The 22,194-nt window shown below is 37.2% G+C and overlaps 1 protein-coding gene across 7 annotated transcripts in view; it reads left to right on the forward strand.

Moving 5' to 3' along the window:
- CFAP95 (cilia and flagella associated protein 95) overlaps positions 1–22,194 on the forward strand; it is a 226,112-nt gene that overhangs the window by 126,606 nt on the left and 77,312 nt on the right. For all 7 annotated transcript variants that reach the window (XR_014822703.1, XM_021064725.2, XM_021064735.2 and 4 more), the window contains one exon: positions 11,654–11,711. Coding sequence is in view for 6 of the 7 variants with exons in the window: in XM_021064725.2 (XP_020920384.2) it covers positions 11,654–11,711 (58 nt within the window). In the remaining variant the exon portion in view is untranslated. The remainder of the gene's footprint in view (positions 1–11,653; positions 11,712–22,194) is intronic.

Consider the following 22,194-nt stretch of genomic DNA (forward strand, 5'->3'; position numbering starts at 1 on the left):
TTTATTGATCTTGTATCCAACAACCTTCCTGAAACTTTCTTATTTTTATGATTTATAGGTTCTCTTGGATATTCTTATAAAATAAAAATATTTTTCTTCTATTCTAGTTATTATACTTGTGCTTCTTTTTCTTGTTTTACTGTATTTGCTAGAATCTTCAGTACATCGAATAGAAGTGGTGATAGAGGACTTCTATGACTACTTGGGAAAAATGTTTCTTGGGATGATTTTAATAGCTTAGTTGTGATTCTCATTTATTGTTTCTTCTCATAGTAATGCCTCCTTTTTCTGTTCATTTTAAGTATAATGAATTTTCCTAGACTGAAAGAATCAGATAATTGTACAAAGGGTGAATGAGAAATTTGGACAGTTTCCTCAATATCTTCATTCAAGAGTGCCCTCTTCTGTTGAATCAGTGAAGTGAGCTTTATTTCATTAATGACGTCTCTTTTGAAAGAGTGGTGTTTCTAGGACCCTTAATTTCTGAGCTTGATTTTTTATTTTTCCTTACCTAGCTAGTTCCTCAGAGGTAGCACCTTCTCAACACTGTTATTGTGGTCTTGCATACTTTCCCAGTCTTTTTATTGAAAAGCCAATGTTCAGGAGTTCCCGTCCTGGCTCAGTGGTTAACAAATCCGACTAGGAACCATGAGGTTGCAGATTTGATCCATGGCCTTGCTCAGGGGGTTAAGGATCTGGCATTGATGTGAGCTGTGGTGTATGTCACAGATGTGGCTTGGATCCTGCATTGCTGTGGCTGTGGTGTAGGCCAGCAGCTGCAGCTCCGATTAGACTTCTAGCCTGGGAACCTCCATATGCTGCAGGTGCAGCCCTAACAAGAAAAAAAGACAGGAAAAAAAAAAAAAAAAAAGACAAGCCGATGTTCAAATCCTCTGGTCTCAGATTTATTCTCAGTATTTTCCTATCAGAGGAAGATGCCCTCTTTTTGGAGGTGATGTCCTCTGTGTTTCATCCCCACCAGGGACTTGCCACTCTCTCTCTTCTTCCATGTAATCCACACCTGATTTTGCGATAGCATGGGCCCCAGATTTGACTCTACCAATTCCGGATTGTTCTCTCATCTGTATGTAAACAGAAATTTGTAGTCTTCTCTAGCCTCTGTTCTGTTGTGCTTTATGCATGGGCAGCTGTGTGATCTTATTTGTTTTCCTGTTGATCTCTTTGGTCTTGGAGGATGTATGTAGAGATTTTGATATAAAGAACCAAAGGATCTAGGTATATGTTCAGTCTTGCTCTCTGTGAATTTGTTATTTTATCTTTGTGATTCTATCACTTTTTGCCTTATATAGCCTATCTGTTATTAGGTTTATTGATTAAGGATTATTATATCTTTCTGATGACTTGTTCCTTTAATCAGTAGATAATAATCTTTATAACTAATAATTTTTTATTCAATGTTGATTACCTATGCTATTAACATAAGAACACTTCCTCTTGGGAAATATTTGCTGGATATATCTTTTTACATCCTTTTATTTTCAAACTTTCTTTGAAAATAATTTTATCTTAGTTGCAAAAGCATAGAGTTGAGGATGAAATCAACCAAGACAGTAGAGTAGGAGGACATGGAACTCTCCTTTCCCCATGAACATATCAGAAATACATCTACATGTGGAAAAATTCTCACTGGAAACTAACTGTAAACTGGCAGAAAAATCTCAGTGGAACCTAGGCTGCCAGAGAGGTCCACATGTAATTGGGTAGGAAGGGAAGAAATAGGGGAGCTAAACCCCCTTGGCTGATTGGAGGACCACTGGGATTAATAGGAGAGCTCTAGGAAGCCTGGATTCTGAGGCAGGGTAGAGAGGATGAATTAAAGACTCCTCTAGTGGCTGCTGGGTTTCCTGCATCCACCCTGGCACTTGTTGCAACCTAAGCTAAGCAAATGTTCTAGCCTTGCTTACTCCATATCACAAGGTGGCACTGGATCTAGGGCTGCCATGCCCGTGGTGGTGGTGGGGGGGGGGGTGGCCATTGTTAATGCAAGTACCTCAGAGGAAGCCCAGAAGCCTACTCTGACAGTGACCAGTCCACACTAACTTATGCTCTGATGAATGCCAAGAGTCAGCCTGGGCCCACTTCCTTTGCAGTGCTGCCCACAACAGGGCAGGGGTAGTGGAAACTTGGAGGAATTATCAACTGTGAAGGACAAATGGAACTTGGACCCTGAACAGAGTGATGGAAACACTTGCTGCCACCTGCACAAGCAGTACATAGGAAAAAGCTTGGATCTCTATCTGTGGCCAGAATGAACCAAGATCCTGCATAGGCTTCACTTGCTTCAGCACCTCCCTCCTCTGGGGCAAGTGTCTCTGTGCTTTGAAAGAGGGAAGCATGCACTTGGAGGGAACAGAACCAGCTCAGGCTCAAACCTCATGGCTTCTACTTCAGCAACATAGGATCAGACCCCACCCATGATAGGGTGGTAAGGGCCACTGAACAGAGGGGGAGTCCCACATCACACCCATCTCCAGCTCTAGCTCCTTCATCTCCAACACAATTAAAGAGATAGCTATCAGCACATCCTGAGTAAAGACATGACCTGTGTCATGTCAAATCCAGCTCTCCCACCAAAGGCATTGGGTACATGCAGTCTGTATAATGATGCTCCCTCATAAGGACACCACTTTGGGACTGCAATAGGTAACTGTTTCACCTAAATTTATAGAAGTAGAGAAAGTTAAGCAAAATGAAAATGTAGAGAAACTGGTCTCAATTGAAAGAGCAAGAGATAACCCCTGAAAAAATAATGAAACAAATTTACCAGATAAAGAATTCACAGAATTAGCAATAAGAATGTTAACTTAATTAGGGAAAAGAATAGATGAATACAGAAAGAAAAAGACAAATATCATATAATATTACTTATATGTGGAATCTAAAATATGGCAAAAATGAACCTATCTACAAAACAGAAACAGACTCACGGACAGAGAGAACAGACTTGTAGTTGCTGGGGGGAGGGGGAGGATCTGGAGTGGATTTGGAGTTTGAGGTTAGATGCAAACTGATACATTTATAATAGAAAAGCAATGAGGTCCTACTTTTTAGCACAGGGAACTATATCAATATCTTGGGATAGAGCATAATGGAAGATAATATAACAAAAGGAATGTATGTAGATATATGACTGGATCACTTTTCTGTATAGCAGAAAGTGGTGCAACATTGTAACTCAACTATAATTAAAAATAATTGGAGTTCCCATTGTGGTGCAGCAGAAATGAATCCAACTAGGAACCATGAGGTTGCTGGTTTGATCCCTGGCCTTGATCAGTGGGTTGAGGATCCAGCATTGTTGTGAGCTGTGGTGTAGGTCACAAATGCAGCTCAGATCCCACATTGCTGTGGCTGTGGTGTAGGCCAGTGGCTACAGCTCTGATTCGACCCCTAGCCTGGGAACCTCCATGTGCCATGGGTGCAGCCCTAAAAGCCAAAAATTAATTAATTCATTTAAAAACTTAAAAGTAGAACACATAAAATTTTAACAAAGACCTGGAAAATATATAAAAGATCCAATCAGAAATGAAGAATTCAGTAACTGAAATAAAAAACACACTAGAAGCAATGAATAGCAGACTAAGTAATGCAGAAGAAAGAATAGGTGACCTGAAAGGCAGAATGGTGGAAGTCATCCAATTAGAGCAGCACAAAGAAAAACAAACTTTAAAATGAGAACAGTTTAAGAGATTTATGAAATAACATTAAGCATACCAGCATTTGCATTTTAAGGGTCTGAGAAGGAGAGGAGAGAGAAGGAGGTTGAAAATGTATTTGTTGAAATATGGCTGAAAATTTCCCAAACTTGAAGAAGGAAACAGATATCCAGGTACAGGAAACACAAAAGGTCCCCAATAAGATGGATCCAGACAGACATACCATAACTAAAACATATCATATTTAAAATGGTGAAAGTTAAAAGGGAAGAATTCTAAAGGCAGTAAAAGAGAAACAGAGTCATATACAAGGGACTCCCCATAAGACTCTCAGCTGAGTTTTCTGTAGGCCACCAGGGAGTGGCATGATATATTCAAAGTGCTGAAAAGGAAACCAAAGTTTATCTATCCAATGAGATTATTTTTTTATGACTGAAGGAGAGATAAAGAGCTTCTCAGACAAGCAAAAACTGAGTTCATCAACACTAAACATAACTTTTAAAAATGGTAAAGTGTCTTTTTTAAGTGGAAAAGAATTAAGAATCTATAAGAAAAGGAAAATCCCTCTAGCAAAGCCAAATATATAGTAAGGGCTGAGGACCAACCACCTAAATAAGCTAGTATAAAGATCAAAAGGCAAAAAAGTTGTAAAAGCACCTATCACTACAATAAACAATTAAAGGATGAACATGAGACAGTAAAATATGACATCAAAAACACAAAATGGAGGAGGGGGGAATAAAAAATGCAGATCTTTTAGTATGTGTTTGAACTTAAATGACTACCAGTTTAAAACAAATAGATATAGATCAACATATATGAACCCCATTGTAACTACAAATCAAAAATTTACAATAGATCCACCAAAACTAAGGAGAAAGGAACAAAAGCATACATGCTAGGCCACAAAATAAGGCTCAAAAAATTTAAGAGGATAGAATTATATCAAGAATTTTTTTCCAGCCACAAAAAAATGAAACCAGAAATGAATTACAGAAAGAAAAGTGGGAAAAGCAGAAACATGTGGAGACTGCACAACATGATACTAAAAAAACCAGTGAGTTAATGAAGAAATCAAAGAGGAAATCAGAAATTGCCTCAAGACAAATGAAAATGGAAGCACAAATTTCCATAATCTATGTATAGGATGCAGTAAAAGCAGTTCTAAGAGGAAAGTTTATAGCAATACAGGTCTTCCTCAAGAAATAAGAACAATCTGAAACAACTTAACCTACCATCTGAAGTAATTAGAAAAAGGAGCAAGCAAACCCCAAAGTCAGCAAAAGGAAGGAAATAATAAAGATCATAGTGGAAATAAATAAAATAGAGACAAAAATGAAATATCAATAAAGCCAGGAGCTGTCTTTTTATTACAATAAGCAAAATGTATAAACTTGTAATCAGAGGAGAAATAACAGCCAATACCACAGAGATACCAAAAAAAAAAATTGTAAGAGAATACTACAAACAGTTATATGTCAACAAACTGGACAGCCTAGAAGAAATGGATGCATTTTTAGAAATCTACAACTCAGGAGTTCCCATCATGGCTCAGCAGAAATGAATCTGGTTAGTATCCATGAATATGTGGGTTCGATCCCTGGCCTTTCTCAGTGGGTTAAGGATCCAGCATTGCTGTGGGCTATAGTGTAGGTCACAGACATGGCTCAGATCCCACATTGCTGTGGCTGTGGCATAGGGGAGCAGCTACAGCTCTGATTCAACCATTAGCCCAGGAACTTCCATATGCTGCAGGTGTGGCCCTAAAAGAAAAAAAAAAAAGAAAAAAGAAAAGGAAAAAGAAATGTACAACCTGCTGAGATTGAATAAAAAGAAGAAACAGTTTGAACAATCTAATCACTAGTAGTGAAATTGAATTTGTAAGTAAAAAAAAAAAAAAAAAAAAAAAAAAAAAAAAAGAGACCAAACTCCCAGCAATTTGTATTTAAAAAACAAAAAACAAAAAAAACCTCCTAACACAAAATACTAGGACCAGATTGCTTCACAAGGAAAGTCTTGCTAACACATAAAGAAGAACTTGTGTCTGTCCTTCTCAAATTATTTCAGAAAATTGAAGAGGATTGAATAGTCCCCAATTCATTTTACCATTACCCTGATACCAAAACCAGAAAAATATATTAAAGAAAAGAAAATTACAGGTCAATATCTTTGGCGAATATAGATGTAAAAATCCTCAACAATATATTAGCAAACTGAATATCAAAAGAATGATACATTATGATTAAGTAGGATTTATTCCAGGAATGCAAGGATGGTTCAGTATTTACAGATCAATCAATGTGATATTACCACATTAACAAAAGGAAGGGAAAAAATACATGATTATCTCAATATATGCAGAAAAAGCATTGGACAATATTCAACATCCATTCATGATAAAAACGCTCATCAGAGTTGGTATAGAGGGGACATAACAATATAGTGAAGAAAATTAATTATAAGCCCACAGCTAACATATTCAGTGGTGAAAACCTGAAAGCCTTTCCTCTAAATTCAAGAACAAAGGAGTTTCCATTGTGGCTCTTTGAGTTAAGAACACAACATAGTGTCTGTGAAGATATGTGTTTAATCCCTGGCCTCACTCAGCAGGCTAAATATTCGGTGTTGCTGCAAATTGTGACATAGGTCACAGATGCAGCTCAGATCTAATGTTGCTTTGGTGTGGCTGTGGCTTAGGCTGGCAGCTGCAGCTCCAATTTGACCCCTATCCCATGAACTTCCATATGCTGCAAGTGTGGCCTTAAAAAAAAAAAAAATTAAATTAAATATGGAAACAAGACAGATACCCACTCTTGCCACTTCTATTTAACACAGCATCAAAAGTTCAAGCCATAGCAATCATATAAGAAAGTGAAAAGGAATCTAAATTGGAAGAGAAGAAGTGAAATTGTCACTATTTGCAGATGACATGATACTGTACATAGAAAACTCTGAAGTCTACACCAAAAAACTATTAGAACTAATAAATGAAATCAGTAAAGTTGTAGCATACAAGGTTAACATACAGAAATCTGTTGTTTTTCTATACATTATTAATGAACTATCAGAAAAAGCAAAAAAAAAGCCATTTTAAAATTGCATCAAAAATTATAAAATACCTAGTAATAAACTCAACTAAGTAGGTGAATACCTATACTCTGAGAACTATAAAACATTGATAAAGGAAATTGAAGATGATACCAAAAATAGGAAAGATATCCCATGTTCATGGATTGGAAGAATTAATATTGTTAAAATGGCCATACTAACCAAAGCAAGCAATTAATGCAATCCCTGTTAAAATATCCATGACATTTTTCACAGAACTAGAACAAATAATCCTAAAATTTATATGTAACCACAAAAGACACTGAATTGCCAAAGTGACCTTCAGAAAAAAGAACAAAACTGGAGGTATCGTCCTTCCTGACACTCTGCTATAAAGCTACAGTAAACAAAACAGCATGGTATTGGCGCAAAACTGGACACACAGATCAATGGAGCAGAATAAAGAGCCCAGAAATAAATTAATACACCTGTGGTTAATTACTCTATGACAAAGGAGGCAAGGGTATAAAATGGAGAAAAGACATTCTCTTCAATAGATGGTGCTGGGAATACTGGATAGCTACATGTAAAAAGAATGCAGTTAGAACATTCTCTAAGGCCATATACAAAAATAAACTCAAAATAAAGACATAAATGTAAAATTAGATATTATAAAACTCCTGGAGAAAATACAGGCAGAACAGTCTTTGACATATACCATAGCAGTATATTGGGGAGTCTGTTCCTTAAGGCAATAGAAATAAAGATATGGGACCAAGTGAAACTTAAAGGCTTTTGAACAGCAAAGGAAACTGTTGACAAAATGAAAAGACAACCTACTAAATGGAAGAAAATATTTGCAAATGATATGACCAATAAGAGGTCAATATCCAAATATATAAACAGCTCATACAACTCAATATCAAAAAAAAACCCAAACAATCCAATTAAAAAATGGGAAAAAGATCTGAATAGTCATTTTTTGCTAAAGAAAACACATTGATAGCTAACAGACATGTGAAAAGATGCTCAGCATCGTTAATTATTAGAGAAATGCAAAGCAAAACAACAGTAAAATATCACCTCACTCCTGTCAGAATGGCTATCATTAAAAAATAATACAGGGAGGGGGTTCCTGCCATGGCACAGTGGGCTAAGAATCCGACTACAGCAGCCTGGGTTGCTGCAGAGGTGCAGGTTTGATCCCTCGCCCAGCACAGTGTGTTAAAGGATCTGGCTTCACTGCAGCTGTGGCATAGGTCACAGCTGCTACTCAGATATTCAGTCCCTGGCCTGGGAACTCCCACATACCCTGGCTATAACCAAAATTTATTTTTTTAAATGATTTTTATTTTTTCCATTATAGTTGGTTTATGACCATAAATTTAAAAAAGAAAAGAACACAGTTCCTGGTGATTCAGTGGGTTAAGGATCCAGCATTGTCACTGCTGTGGCTCAGCTTTCTGCTGTATTAAGGGTTCAGTCCCTGACCCAGGAACTTCTACATGCCACCAGCACAAAAGGAAAAAAAAAAGAACACAAATATCAAATGTTGTCAAGGATATGGATAAAAGAGAATACTTGTATGCTGTTGGTAGGAATATAATTTGGTACAGACACTGGAAAACAGTATGGAGCTTCCTCATAAAACTAAAAATAGAACTACCATGTGATCCAGCTCTTCCTCTCCTGAGTATATATCCGAAAAAAATTTGAAAAGATATGTGCACTAAAGTGTTCATAGCGGCACTCTTTACAATAGCTAAGACAGAGAAGCAACCAAATGTACATCAACAGATGGACTAAAGATGTGATATATGTATATATATATAATTTTATATTTTACTCAGCCATAAAAAGAATGTAATTAGGCTCAGTAAAATTAGACAGAGAAAGACAAATACTGTATGATATTATTTACATGTGAAATCTAAAAAAAAAAAGAAAAAGCAAAAAATGTATATAGCAAAACAGAAACAGACTCATAGAAAAGAAACTACTGGAGTTCCCGTCGTGGCGCAGTGGTTAACGAATCCAACTAGGAACCATGAGGTTGCGGGTTCGGTCCCTGCCCTTGCTCAGTGGGTTAACGATCCGGCGTTGCCGTGAGCTGTGGTGTAGGTTGCAGACGCGGCTCGGATCCCGAGTTGCTGTGGCTGTGGCGTAGGCCAGTGGCTACAGCTCCGATTCGACCCCTAGCCTGGGAACCTCCATATGCTGCGGAAGCGGCCCAAAGAAATAGCAAAAAGACAAAAAAAATTAAAATAAATAAAATAAATAAATAAACACAAGAAAAAAAAAAAAAGAACAGAGCACAATGAAAAAAGATAAATTAAGAGAACAAGGTTGAAAGATAAAATCGAGACATATCCCGGAAAGGATAACGAAAAGACAGGAAAAAAAAAAAAAAAGAAAAGAAAAGAAACTACTGGTTACCAGTGGCAGGGAGAGGGGAGGGGCAAGATAGGAGTATGGGATTGATACAAACTACTATATATAAGATAAATAAGCAACAAGGGTATATTGTATAGTACGGAATTATCACCATTATTTTGTAATAATTTTTTATGGAGTATAAACTATAAAAGTACCAAATCGCTGTGCTGTACACCTGGAGCTAATATGATATTTTAAATCAACTGTACTTCAGAAACAACCCCCAAAATCATAGATTTGGACTATAAAACATGATGTTCAATTTAAGTCCAAGAAAATACTTTCACTGGTGGGTTTAATCCCTTATCTTTCATTGTGATTGCAAAGTTACTTAATTTTATTTTATTTTTTATTTTTATTTTTTTTGCTATTTCTTGGGCCGCTCCCGCGGCATATGGAGGTTCCCAGGCTAGGGGTCGAATCGGAGCTGTAGCCACGGGCCTACGCCAGAGCCACAGCAACGCGGGATCCGAGTCACGTCTGCAACCTACACCACAGCTCACGGGCAACGCCGGATCGTTAACCCACTGAGCAAGCGCAGGGACCGAACCCGCAACCTCATGGTTCCTAGTTGGATTCGCTAACCACTGTGCCATGACGGGAACTCCTTAATTTTATTTTTGTAATTTGCTGGTTTGAAAGTTACACTTCTGATTTTTGTTCTTTTAATTTCTAGTACTGAAATTTTAGTGTGCGTCAGAATCACCTAGAGCCAAATTCCCATTGTGGCTCAGCAGATTAAGAACCTAACTAGTATTCATGAGGCGATCCCTGGCCTCCCTCAATGGGTTAAGGATCCTTAGTTGCAGCTTGCAGCTTGAATCCTGTGTTGCTGTGGCTGTGATGTAGGCTGGGAGCTGCAGCTCGGATTCCACCCCTACCTAGGAACTTCCATATGCCCCAGGAGTGGCCCTAAAAGACAACAACAACAAAATCATTTAGAGGGCTTGTTAAAATGCAGATTGCTTGGAGTTCCTGCAATGTGGCAGTGTATTAAGAATCCAACTGCAGCAGTACATGCAGGTTCAGCCATAAAAAGAAAAAAACAAAAACAAAAAAAACACAGATTGCTGGCCCCATCCCCCACAATTTCTGATTCAGCAGATCTGGGGTGGCATCGATGTATTTGCATTTCTAACAAGTTCCTAGATAATGCTAAATACCCTTTGGAAATCACATCTTGAAAGCCTGGCAACAATTGATGGTTTCTGCCAGGTAAATATTAGCACCTGTACCCAATAACAGTTCTCAGTTGATATCCTAGTTATTTTGGAATTCTGTTACTCGTTGAGTTATCTGTTTTCCCACCAGCTCAGCCATGTGTTAAAATGTTTAAATTTCCCTGTACCCAATATTTTTAGATGTGCAATTCTCAGAGGAGTTTCTTTGAATCGTCTAATCTCATATGATATTGCCAGGAACAGAAGCAGGACTTTAATTTCTCATAGGAGAATAATTTTTCCCCCATTCTGAGTGCCACACAGACAGAGGCTTTCTTGCAAGCTTCTCTGGTCTGATGGCTACAGTTTCCTTGGTCTCTTTTATATGGAGGTACAGCATTTACATAAGAAGGAGTTTAGCTCTGTGCCTTCTGCGAACCCAAGGCCATGTTTCCTGCCCTTGATAGGCAGTTCAAACTCCAGCTTTGAGCCTTGGGACATCAGCTTATGGCTTCCCATTTGAGTGGGTATCCTCTTCATATCTAGCACCACAGAGTTTCTCTTTTGAACTTGGCTGTTCTTGTAGACTTGAAGGAGGAGAATATGTTTCATCCATCACTAATGGGGTGGAGGTTGGAAAAGCTATGTAATCTCAGTTCACTTGATTGTTTTCGATTATCTTTTCAGTTGTCATCCAGCAGAGAACATGAAAAAGATTGGGTAAAAAAGATTGGAGAGGCAGAAAGTGAGTGGAAAAGAGAACCCCAAAAGTCTGGAATGCACATGAGCTCAGGGACTTGAGTTGGCAGCATATCATTAGTACAGGAGAATAGTAGGTGGTACTGAATTGGAAGTAACTGAAGAAAGGGTACCTGGTTGGTGGTAGGTATAACACTATAAACAAGGCCTGGGAATTTTAAAATTTAAAGTTTTTACTATGGACCAATATTCCTTGAAATGTTTTTATTTTGTGTAAAGCATGTACTTTTTTTTTTTTTTTTTTTTTGGTCTTTCTGTCTTTTCTAGGGCCACACCCGTGGCATGTGGAGATTCCCAGGCTAGGGGTTGAATCGGAGCTGTAGCCTCCAGCCTACGCCAGAGCCACAGCAACGCAGGATCCAAGCCACATCTGTGACCTATACCACAACTCACGGCAACACCAGATTGTAACCCACTGAGCAAGGCCAGGGATCGAACCCGCAACCTCATGGTTCCTAGTTGGATTCGTTAACCACTGAGCCATGATGAGAACTCCAAGCATGTACTATTAAAATTTTTTAATTTTTTTTTCAGAGTCATTCTTTTCTTAAAAATTGACTTTTCTCTTTTTAGGTATACATTGACAACATATGCAGAAGAATATGCTCCACCATATCAATATCAACCATTTGTGAGTATAAGAAGGCTGAAAAGCCATATTCTAATATTTTATACTTGAAGCGATTTTTTATATCTACTGTAAATGGTCAAACTTGGGAAGAAAGGGCAAATTTCTGAGATTTATGATGTATTTATTTAGAGATATTAGCTATTGGTAGGAGTCAATGGAATATTTTATGGTTATGATTTATTTTGGGAAGTGTATAGATTTCAGGGAGAAAATACTGCAGTGTCCAAAATATATTAGTTCCTTTCTTCCTTATCTTGTTTTATTGTCCCACTCCCTAAATTCAATTTATCTAGAATAAGATCCTACCTTTCTATTCATTTGTATTGTATCAGCACGTGAAAATAAGTGGTTTAATTTGGCTCTGGGAAATATGCATGTTGATAAAATATATCCATTTTACAACTTTAGTATACTTGTACTTAAAAATATATGTACAGCAGAAATAAAGCAAGATGACTTACACTAGTCTTGTTCTGGAAGTCTTAACTAGTACAATAGATAAGAGACTTAACTTTTGAAAAAGAGGAGAAAAAAATCTTTATTTTCAGATAATATTGTCCTCTCAGGAGAACCAAGATATTAAAATGAGAAGTAGTTAGAATGAATGTGACCATTTAGTAAGGTGACAGTAAAAATATCAAAGACAATATCTTTCCTTCATATTAGCAATATCTGCTTAGTAAACTATAAAATAAAAAACACAGATTACCATAGCAAAACAAATTTAAAATACCTTTATAAAGGAAATTCTAGACCAAATAAAGAGCAATAAAGTAGATGTGGTAGTTTTTTTCCAAAGATGATGGATAGGCCATTTCCCAGCAAGAGGTGAATATTCCTTCATCTTTTGAATCTGGGCTGTCAGGTGATAGATTTGATCCATAGAACATGGAAAAGGTAAACACAGGCTACCCTGAAGAAGACTGCTTCCAACTCTTGGAGCCCCAAGCCACCGGGTAAGAAATCTAGGCTACTCTGCAGGAGGGAGAGGCCATGAGGAGGAACACTTGATTAGCTTGACTTAAGAGCAAATATGCCGTATTGGACATCCAGCCCAGGGAGCCTGGACTGTAGCTCCAGCTGCCATCTGACTGCAAACCAGGAGAGATTCCAAGAAGATCATAATAAACTGTTTTTTTGACACATTAATTAAAAAAATATATATATACACCCAACAGTGTATATAGAAATCTCAAATACAAGGAAATAACTACCATTTGAGGGGACTGAAAAACTAAATTAATTATGAAGTTAAATTTATAAATTTGATATAATTACAATAAAAATTCCAATGAATTTTTTTTTATCAGAACCCTAAGAGTCTGAGAATTTTTTGAAGGTATAAACTAATGAAAATAATCAAAAGTTTTTGAAACAGCATAACCAATTTAGGGAAGTAAAGGATCCATGATACTACCTTCATTATATGTTATATTCGTATTTATTTTTTTCTCATTAAAATGTAGCATCCAGGAGTTCCCATCGTGGCTCAGCGGTTAACAAACCTGACTAGTATCTATGAGGATGCAGGTTCGATCCTTGGCCTCTTTCAGTGGGTTAAGTATCAAGCATTGCCATGAGCTGTGGTGTAGGTTGCAGATATGGCTCAGATCCTATGTTGCTATGGCTGTGGCGTAGGCTGGCAGCTGCAGTTTTAATTGGACCCCTCACCTGGTAACCTCCATATGCCGTGGGTGTGGCCCTAAAAAGACAAAAGACAAAAAAAAAAAAGAAAGAAAGAAAGAAAAGATACTATTTGACCTAATAATTCCCCTAAGAAATTTCCCCAAAGAAAAATAATTCAAACTGGGGGAAAATTTATATCCAAAGATAGTCATCACTGGATTATTTATTATGGTAAAACTTAAAAAGTATCTAAAGTTTTAGAATTTAGTACTGTAAGGATTCAGAATGAACCTCCCCAAAATATGTCACTCCTGTGTGAGGATTATTTTGAGCCAAAGATAATTGAGACCCTGTGGTTTCAAGATAAACCACTGCTCTTCCCTTAACTATCTAGAAGTAAAAAGAGTTATTACTAGAGGTAAATTTTAGCTGAGTGGCCCCAACTACATGGCTGGACAGATCTGACATCTTTTCTTCTTATCATCCTATGAACCTTCCTGTCCTTGGGAGCCCCAGGCCCCTTTCCCATTCCTTAGCTCAGGATGATTTGTATACCTCATTTTACCTTTCTGTCTTTGAGGCTTTCTTGTAATGTGGAGACTTTGACCTTCTCATGTATGTAGAATTCCTGTATGTAATGAAATTAGATGTTCTCTGGTTATTCTGTCTCATGTCAGTTTGATTCTTAGACCAGCCAGAAGAACCTTGAAATGTAGAGGAAAGGTTCTTTCCTCTCTGAATAATAAGTTATAATCATATTATGAGATGTTACAGCTTTTATAAAGTCCATGGATATTTCTTAGTGTCTTAATAAATTTAAGGTCAAGAAAAATGCTAAGATGAAAAATTTTATGTATATTTTATCTAAATTATATAGAAACATAGAGAAGATAGTATCAAAATGCTGGTAAAGTTGGTTTTTAAATGGTGAAATTCTAGATGATTTTCTTCATCTTTACACTTTTCAGCATTTTCTGATGCAGCAAGCATTGTGGATTATAATTAGAAAAACCGCAAGGAAACAAATATATTATTTGAAAATGCAATTCAGGCTCTTTTCCTTATATACATAGAATTTGGCTCCATCTCTAAGCAAAAGGAAGTTGCAAGACACATAATTAAAAACTCACAAAATTCAAAGGACTAATTTCCCCATGGGCATAAATACAAAGAATGTGGGATGTATTCTCAGAGTGCATAAATCCTTAGCCATTGTGCTGTATATTCGTGCTTTTAATTTCTTCAACATTATTTCTAGTATTTTTCATGTTGCTTGTTTCCACATTAACAGCGCAGCACGCAGCATGTGATGGCAATTTTTTGGCTTTATTCAGAATTTTGTTCATTCACTTTTAAGTTCTATGCCAAAGTAATTGATTTTGAGGCATGTTAACACTGCTTCTAGCACCCTCATTAAATGAATGCTTGCATTACATTGTTACAGAATACAAAAAGTATTTTAAATGAATGGTTAAAGAACAGCAGAATAGTTATTAAACTCTGACTTAGAAGTTACCATCACATAAACAAGTGTATGATTCATAAAATACTGACAAAAGAAGGAGAAATTTTTTTACTTGCTAAAGACTTCACCATGTGGCCTTAGCATAAACATAGATCACCATTCACTCATGCTATCATCTTTGCAATTATGCAATTCCTGAAGAAATATTAATGTATTTGGATTCATATTAAATATAATGCATGAATTGGGACTTTATAAATTTTTATATTATAGTATCTTACATATGCTTAATTCATACTTACGTAAAGTGGGATAGTATTGTAAGAAGTCTAAAGGGAATGCAAATTATACTTCCATAGCTCTAGATGTGAATGAATAAATATAGAATATTAGGAAGCTATGAAGTCATTTCCAAGGAGAGAAATGAAAGAGAATTGCAAGCTACTTCTTTGGAATTCCACCTCTTAAAGCTGGGTACTTAATTATGGCCCACCCAATTTCAATGAAACATATCTTTTCTTAAAAGTGTCCCCATCCTGGGAGTTCCCACTGTGAAACCACGGGTTACTGATACAATGTCGTCCCTGAGGCATCGTGGGTTCAGGTTCTGGCCTGGTGCAGTGAGTTTGAGAATCAGTGGTGTAGGTCACAGCCGTGGCTTGGATTGGCCAAAAAAAGAAAAAAAAAAAAAAAAAGCTTTCCTATTCCTCTTCTAAAGAATCAAAATAAAGGAAAAGTTGCAGAGAAGTTATATGAGAAGATTGATCTAAGGCTGGCTGTTTGTAGGGTATGTGAGCCTTTGGGACAAAGGACAGATGAACTGAGAATAAGAGGAGAGAGTCAACTGAACACACTCAGGATGAGTAAGGAAAACAATTAGTTCAGACATAGACTAGCAAACTCAGGAAGTTGAAAGGTCCAGGGAATTAAAAGAAAAAAAAAGAAAAACCCAAAAAACCAAGCATGTCAGTAGTGAAGGAGTAAGAGAACTAGAAGAATTAAAGATAATAGGGAGTTCCTATTGTGGCCGGAATGGTAAGCCGGAATGTTGGCTAGATTCTAAATATGGATGTTGGAAGTTCCCTTACAAGAGCAGGAAAGAAAGCTGGGGCCAAAGATTGAGTCAAAACACTAATCCCTCAGTGGGAGCACTTTGGAGGCTAATGACTTCTCCCAGCCCTGTGGCTGCCCTTTGAGTACATCTGGTTGGTCATTATTTTGTGAAGTACCATTTTGTTTTCCTACATAGAGCTGCCTGTTGAATTATCTTTTCAGGCATATGAGTAGCTTTAAACCAAAAAGTGTTGTATATCCTAGTTCTTTCAGAGATAAAAAACCAAGGAAATTTTTAATAGAGAGTTATGTTTTAAAATTGACATGCATTTTAAATTGTTACAAGGGATCCAAGCAGTGCTGCATAACAAGTAAGAAAAGAGGCTATATCTGTTGAACATATTCCCAACAACAGCAGGATTGGCCTATCCTTTCACTGGGGTCTGTGTACAGATATAGCGTTACTAAAATACTGATATTTCTGTGCTATTTGGAAATTCACGGCCTTGAATTCCCCAGAACCCTGCCATCTGAGTAGCTCCAGCCCCACTCCTGGACTCCAGGGACCCAGGGCTGCGTTATGACTTTACTGGGCCCAAAGGGCTTTTGCTCTCATGGGCTCCTTCTTCCATTAAAAGAAAAAAAAAAAACTTAAACAATGTATTTTACCATTGCATTGCTATAAAAACAAATATAATTCAAGTTGGATTGTATTCTTTTTTTTTAGATTTAAAGGTTTATTGAAGAGATACACGAGATATATTCTTTTTTTTTTTTGTCTTTTGTCTTTTTTAGGACCCCACCCATGGCATATGGAGGTTCCCAGGCTAGGGGTCGAATCAGAGCTATACCTGCCAGCCTACACCAGAGCCACAGCAACACCAGATCCGAGCCACATCTTCGACCTACACCATAGCTCACAGCAAGGCAGGATCCTTAACCCACTGAGCGGGGCCAAGGATCAAACCTGCAACCTCATTGTTCCTAGTCGGATTTGTTTCTGCTGCACCACAATGGGAACTCCTTCCATATCCTATTTTAAGCAAAATTTTCTTCATAATAGCTGCCACTGGTTTAACTGCCCCGAAATGTTTATGTATGTTAAATTATTGGCATCATTTCATGGTTTCACTGTAAGTGTCAGTCATTTAATAGAGTTATTTTTTCAAAATGACATTTACATTTTTTATTATAGTGAAATATATGTAATGTAAAATTGACTATTTTAACCCTTTTTTAGTTTGCAATTTAGTGGCACTAAGTACACAATATTGTTACATTTATTTTGAAAATTCTGTTTTTAAAAGAAATGAAAACATTTTTTGTGGGCCCCTTTAAGTACTGTGGGCCAGAGGCCCTGCGTTTCTGGACCTCATGGCTGAGTGGGCTCAGCCTGGACCTTCTGGTAGTTTAACACCTGCCTGACAGGAGCATCTAGAACTTGCCTAGGAGTCAGGGGAGCAGCATCATTAAGAGCCCTTTATTGTTCTTTTCTGCTCATTCACATGAAAGAAACTCCCTGAAGGCTGGAATTGCCTTTAGTTTCCTACTTCTTAGGAAGGAATATCTACCAGAGGTTTTAAAAAGGAGATTAGGGAAAGAGTGGCTTGCTGAAAATCACCAACAGCTGGGTTGGAAAGAATCTAGAACAGTTAGGGGTTCTGTAGGAAGCATTACCTGTGTGAACTAAATTAGCTTTTATCACCACTTCTTAACACCCTCTTTTTGTATCTTTGCACCATTCTGTGTCCCCATTATCTTCCATATTTTCATTCTAGTACAGTCTTTTTCTTTTTTTTTCTTGTTCTTTTGTTATTGTTCTGTTTAAAAAACATAATAGCATGAAAGTTTGTGCAATGTAAATCTGGTGATAGGAAATAATCATATATAAGCCTTGTGGTCTAGAATAAATTGTGGTTTTGTCAAACTTTTATCCAGAAAATTAAGGATGAACTTTAATTAGGTTAATGTTTCAAGGTCCATGATGTGCCTTTATGACTTTTATTTTGCTACTACTTTGCTTTGTACTGCATCTTAATATATCTATTTAATTCTCTTTTTTGTCCTGTTAAGGTTATGATTATCTACTAACAAAAGGATAATGGCCATTTGCTGAATATGCTTATCTTATTATGTGCTCTTGACTGAAATTAAATGAGAGTTAGATTCTTCTGCAGAAGAGATAGTGATGAGAGAGTAGAATTGGAGGAAAGGGAAGGGGTCACATGATTTTTTTGTTGTTGTTTTTGTCTTTTTTGCCATTTCTTGGGCCGCTGCCGTGGCATATGGAAGTTCCCAGGCTAGGGGTCTAATCAGAGCTGTAGCTGCTAGCCTACGCCAGAGCCACAGCAACGCGGGATCCGAGCCGCGTCTGCAACCTACACCACAGCTCACGGCAACGCCAGATCGTTAACCCACTGAGCAAGGGCAGGGATCGAACCCTCGACCTCATGGTTCCTAGTCGGATTCGTTAACCACTGCGCCACAACGGGAACTCCTGCACCTAGTATTTTTTGATTGATGTAAGGGTGTTCCAAAATGCTGCTGGTGGTTAACCATAGTAACAGCCCTCAGTTACTTGTATTCAGAAAGAGATGGTGACCTTCCTCGATCTAAATTCATGCCTAAAAGATCTCAATGTGTGTTATACACATGTGTGCTGAGCTTATATGTTCATACATACGTGGCTTTGTAGCTTATAGGCAAACAATTCTGATTCTCATTCTCATTCTGCCAGCACTAGGGACACATTTCCTAGGCACCAGCTTCAACCTTAGAATCTGCTGGCAGTTGCTCATATAGCTCCACAGAGTGTCCCCAGCTTCTTATCTATGTATCTGTTTATCTAGTGATAAATAGATGTACAGATGAGCTAGAGATAGTCTATCAACTCTCTACCCCCCTCCCCTGCCCCGTCTCTCTTTCTGTCTCCTATTGGTTCTGATTTTCTGCAGAACGCTCACTGATATAGACAGGAAGATCTTTATGAGCTCTCTGACTCGCACATTGTATAATTTGATTTGATTATCATTGATCCTTTCTCATCCTAATGTTTATTTATGACCAAGTAATCTTTATGACTAAGGACTTGGCAGACATTTAAGTCTGTTTGAAAATTAGGAAATAAATATTTTATCTTGCATTCACTTCATGTATCACCAACAGTTGAGAAATTTTGGCTGTTGATTCTCAGGAAATTCAGATTCTCAAGTATTTTTTGGTGTTGTGTCCTTTTAGTGTAAAGAACCCTGTTTACTCTGATAGTATACCTTCATCTCATATTGCTTTCTGAAGTATCCATGACTTCCGTTTTGTTTCCAGATCAAGTCATAAAAGCTCAGTTCTACATCAGAGAACTTGGTATTGTGAAAGATTTTATTTTCTTCCTTTTGATTAGCTTTAATTTCCACAGTAAACATATTTGGCTTTTGCTAAGCAAAAAAAAAAAAAAAAGAGAGAGAGAGAGAGAGACAAAAAAATTGAAAAATCGAGAACCCTGGACCTAAAATTTATTCCTAACCATACAATTATAAACATAAAATAGTGACAATGTCTTCGTATAATATAGACTGAAGAATAAGAAAAAATGATAGTTTGGGGAGTTCCCGTCATGGTTCAGTGGAAACAAATCTGACTAGTATCCATGAGGATGTGGGTTTGATCCCTGGCCTCATTTAGTGGGTTGGGGATCCAGCATTTCTGTTAGCCATGGTATAGGTTGCAGACACAGCTCAGACCCTGCGTTGCTGTGGCTGTGGCAAAAGCCAGTGGCTCTAGCTCCAATTTGACCCCTAGGCTGGGAACTTACGTATGTTGCAAGTACCATCCTAAAGCAAAAAAGAAAAAAGAGAGATGATAGTTTGATATTAAAAATGATAGTACCAATCAAAATGTGTGCGTAAGAGAGAAAAATGTGTCAATAACTAATGTTTAATAGTGCATTGCTTAGTTTTTGATGCTGGCCATTACTAAAGTTTGAGTGATATTAGTCTTTGAAAGTCAGCTTATTTTGTGATGTGATAGTTCACATAGAGCTCCATATTTTTCTTTGTGATGTCTGGTCTCATTACTGATATAGATATTTACACTTATATGCACAGCCTATACTTCCTTGCACTTCCCATGACTATTTTTCTTTAGTTGAATTCCTGTATTTGTTATAAATGCTTTTTCTTTGTAAAATTTTATCAAACAAAAAGAGATAGTAAGTTTTCTTAAATATGTAACAAAAATATGTAAATACATCCAAGTAATTATATGTTCTTTATAGCTGCATTTGCTAATTACTCTTGTTCTCTAATTCTGTAATGCAGTCATTGGGAGAAAAAATATCCAATAGAATTAAAATCATTTTGAAAGTAATGAAGGAAAGAAATGAAGGGATCTGTCTAAAATGATCTCCAGCGTTAGTGAAGATTTGGCTGTAGGAGAATTGTTCTTTTCTTTCCACATCACTCTGAATGAGTGCTTAGAAGACAACATTATTAGGGGAAGGCAGGTCTTCTGTCAAGTGCCTATAATTGGGAAAAAATTTTATACATGATATATCCTGAAAATAATTAAACAGAATATCACAGCAATCTACTTTAATATCTATTTTCATTCCTTTCAATGTGACATTCAAATAAGCTTGCTCCTGCAATACCTTTTTAAGAGTAAATGGAGTACCCCAAATGAGGATACTTTTAGGCATGCTAGGCAAGAATGATCTTTGCTATATGAATGCCAGGTGGCTAATAGCCTTCTATAATGGTGGACACAAGGTTAGTTCGCAGTGACTGATTTGGCCTCGAAACATAACCCATTTTGTATTGTTATGGATGATCTATCTGGATGAAGGAATTGAAACTGTGCTTTCAAATTATCTTGTATTATTAAATTAAGCGGAGTTACTGACATTCCAGAAGGCAGGCCTGAAACTGAAAATGACCTTGAAAAGTAAGACTATGAAAAATAAAAGGTTCTAAAGAAAAGGGATGAAATCAAATAAGGGTAACCACAAAACAGTCCCTTGGAAAATTGGGAAAAACTAGATTAAGGACTGGGCATACAGTTGACTAAACAGCAGCAATGTTATTTTATTCTGAAAAAAATAAATAAAAAGTTTAGGAGATAATGGTGCTTAGAGGCTATGGGAATTGTGGTGGGAATGGGGTGGGAATCTAAGAGATGGATACCCGCCACTTAAAGATACACTGATACATTTTACCAGTATAAGTAGTAAACCATGTTCTGTATGTCTTTCATAATGAGGATAGGTGGACTGGAGACTCAGAAGGACTCTTCTGTAGAATCTAACCTATCTTTCCGTGGTCTGTTAAAAAGAAGAAGAGAAAGAGAAGGAAGAAGAAAGTTTTATTAACCTTAACACAGATTTTCCCCACAGTGATTCTCTTGCTGAATCTTTAGTGGTTCCTGTTTCTATAGGGCCTGTTTGCCCTCAGGGATCCTTTCTCTGAAACTCTTTTCCATCTTCTATCAGGATGTTTCATTCGATCTCCTCAACCTTTCCCTGAAACAGCGAACTCAAAGGTGACAGGAGATTGATTCTTATTGTTGGTTGTGTTTTGTCAGGGCTGCCCTTTATATGGCTTCTTTGGAAGTGAATTGGTTACCACTCACCTTCTCTCGCCTCAGAATCTATGACATTGCAATACTCTCTCCATACTTCTCCTTCTCTATCTTTCATGGGTTCTTTATGAATCCAGCCAGGAGTATCCTCAAGATTTGGGTCCCAGGACCCTGCTCCTCTCATTGTATACACTCTTAGATAATTCATCCACTCCTATAGCTCTGTAGCTATCACTTTAGGGAGATAACTTATTTTTATATAATTTCAAACTTAAAGGAAGGTTACAAGAATAGCACAAGGAGCTCCCATATAATCCTTATCTAGAATCACCAGTTGTTTGCCATTTGGAAGTAGGCTGTCGAATCTGTGCCCCTTTACCTCTGAATAGATCAATGTGCATTTCTTAATGACAAGGACACATAGCTATGGTAAAATTTTTAGCCTCAGAAAAATTGATGTAGTATTATTATGTAAGCCACAGTCCATATTCAAATATAATCCATGATCCCAGTAATGTTCTTTATAGCTATCTTCCCTAGCCAGTAATCACTGCTCAGTGATCACTGCTATGCACAGGGCATTAACTTCTCTCCAGGCCATCTGTCCCACAGCACTGACTTTCAAATAAACATTTTATATTGATGTCATCTCTAATTAAATATGTCTGAAAAATAACTCGTCTTTTCCCTCTTAAAACAAGTCCTTCTCATCTCCATGTCTTTTTAATTCTGTTTAGTGGTCTCCTAGCCATCCAGATATTCCTAGCT

Source organism: Sus scrofa, chromosome 1 (genome assembly GCF_054392235.1).
Source record: "Sus scrofa isolate SSC_HxYL_T2T_F1_AM1 chromosome 1, Sscrofa_HxYL_maternal_Yorkshire_Landrace_v2.0, whole genome shotgun sequence".
Taxonomy (NCBI): domain Eukaryota; kingdom Metazoa; phylum Chordata; class Mammalia; order Artiodactyla; family Suidae; genus Sus; species Sus scrofa.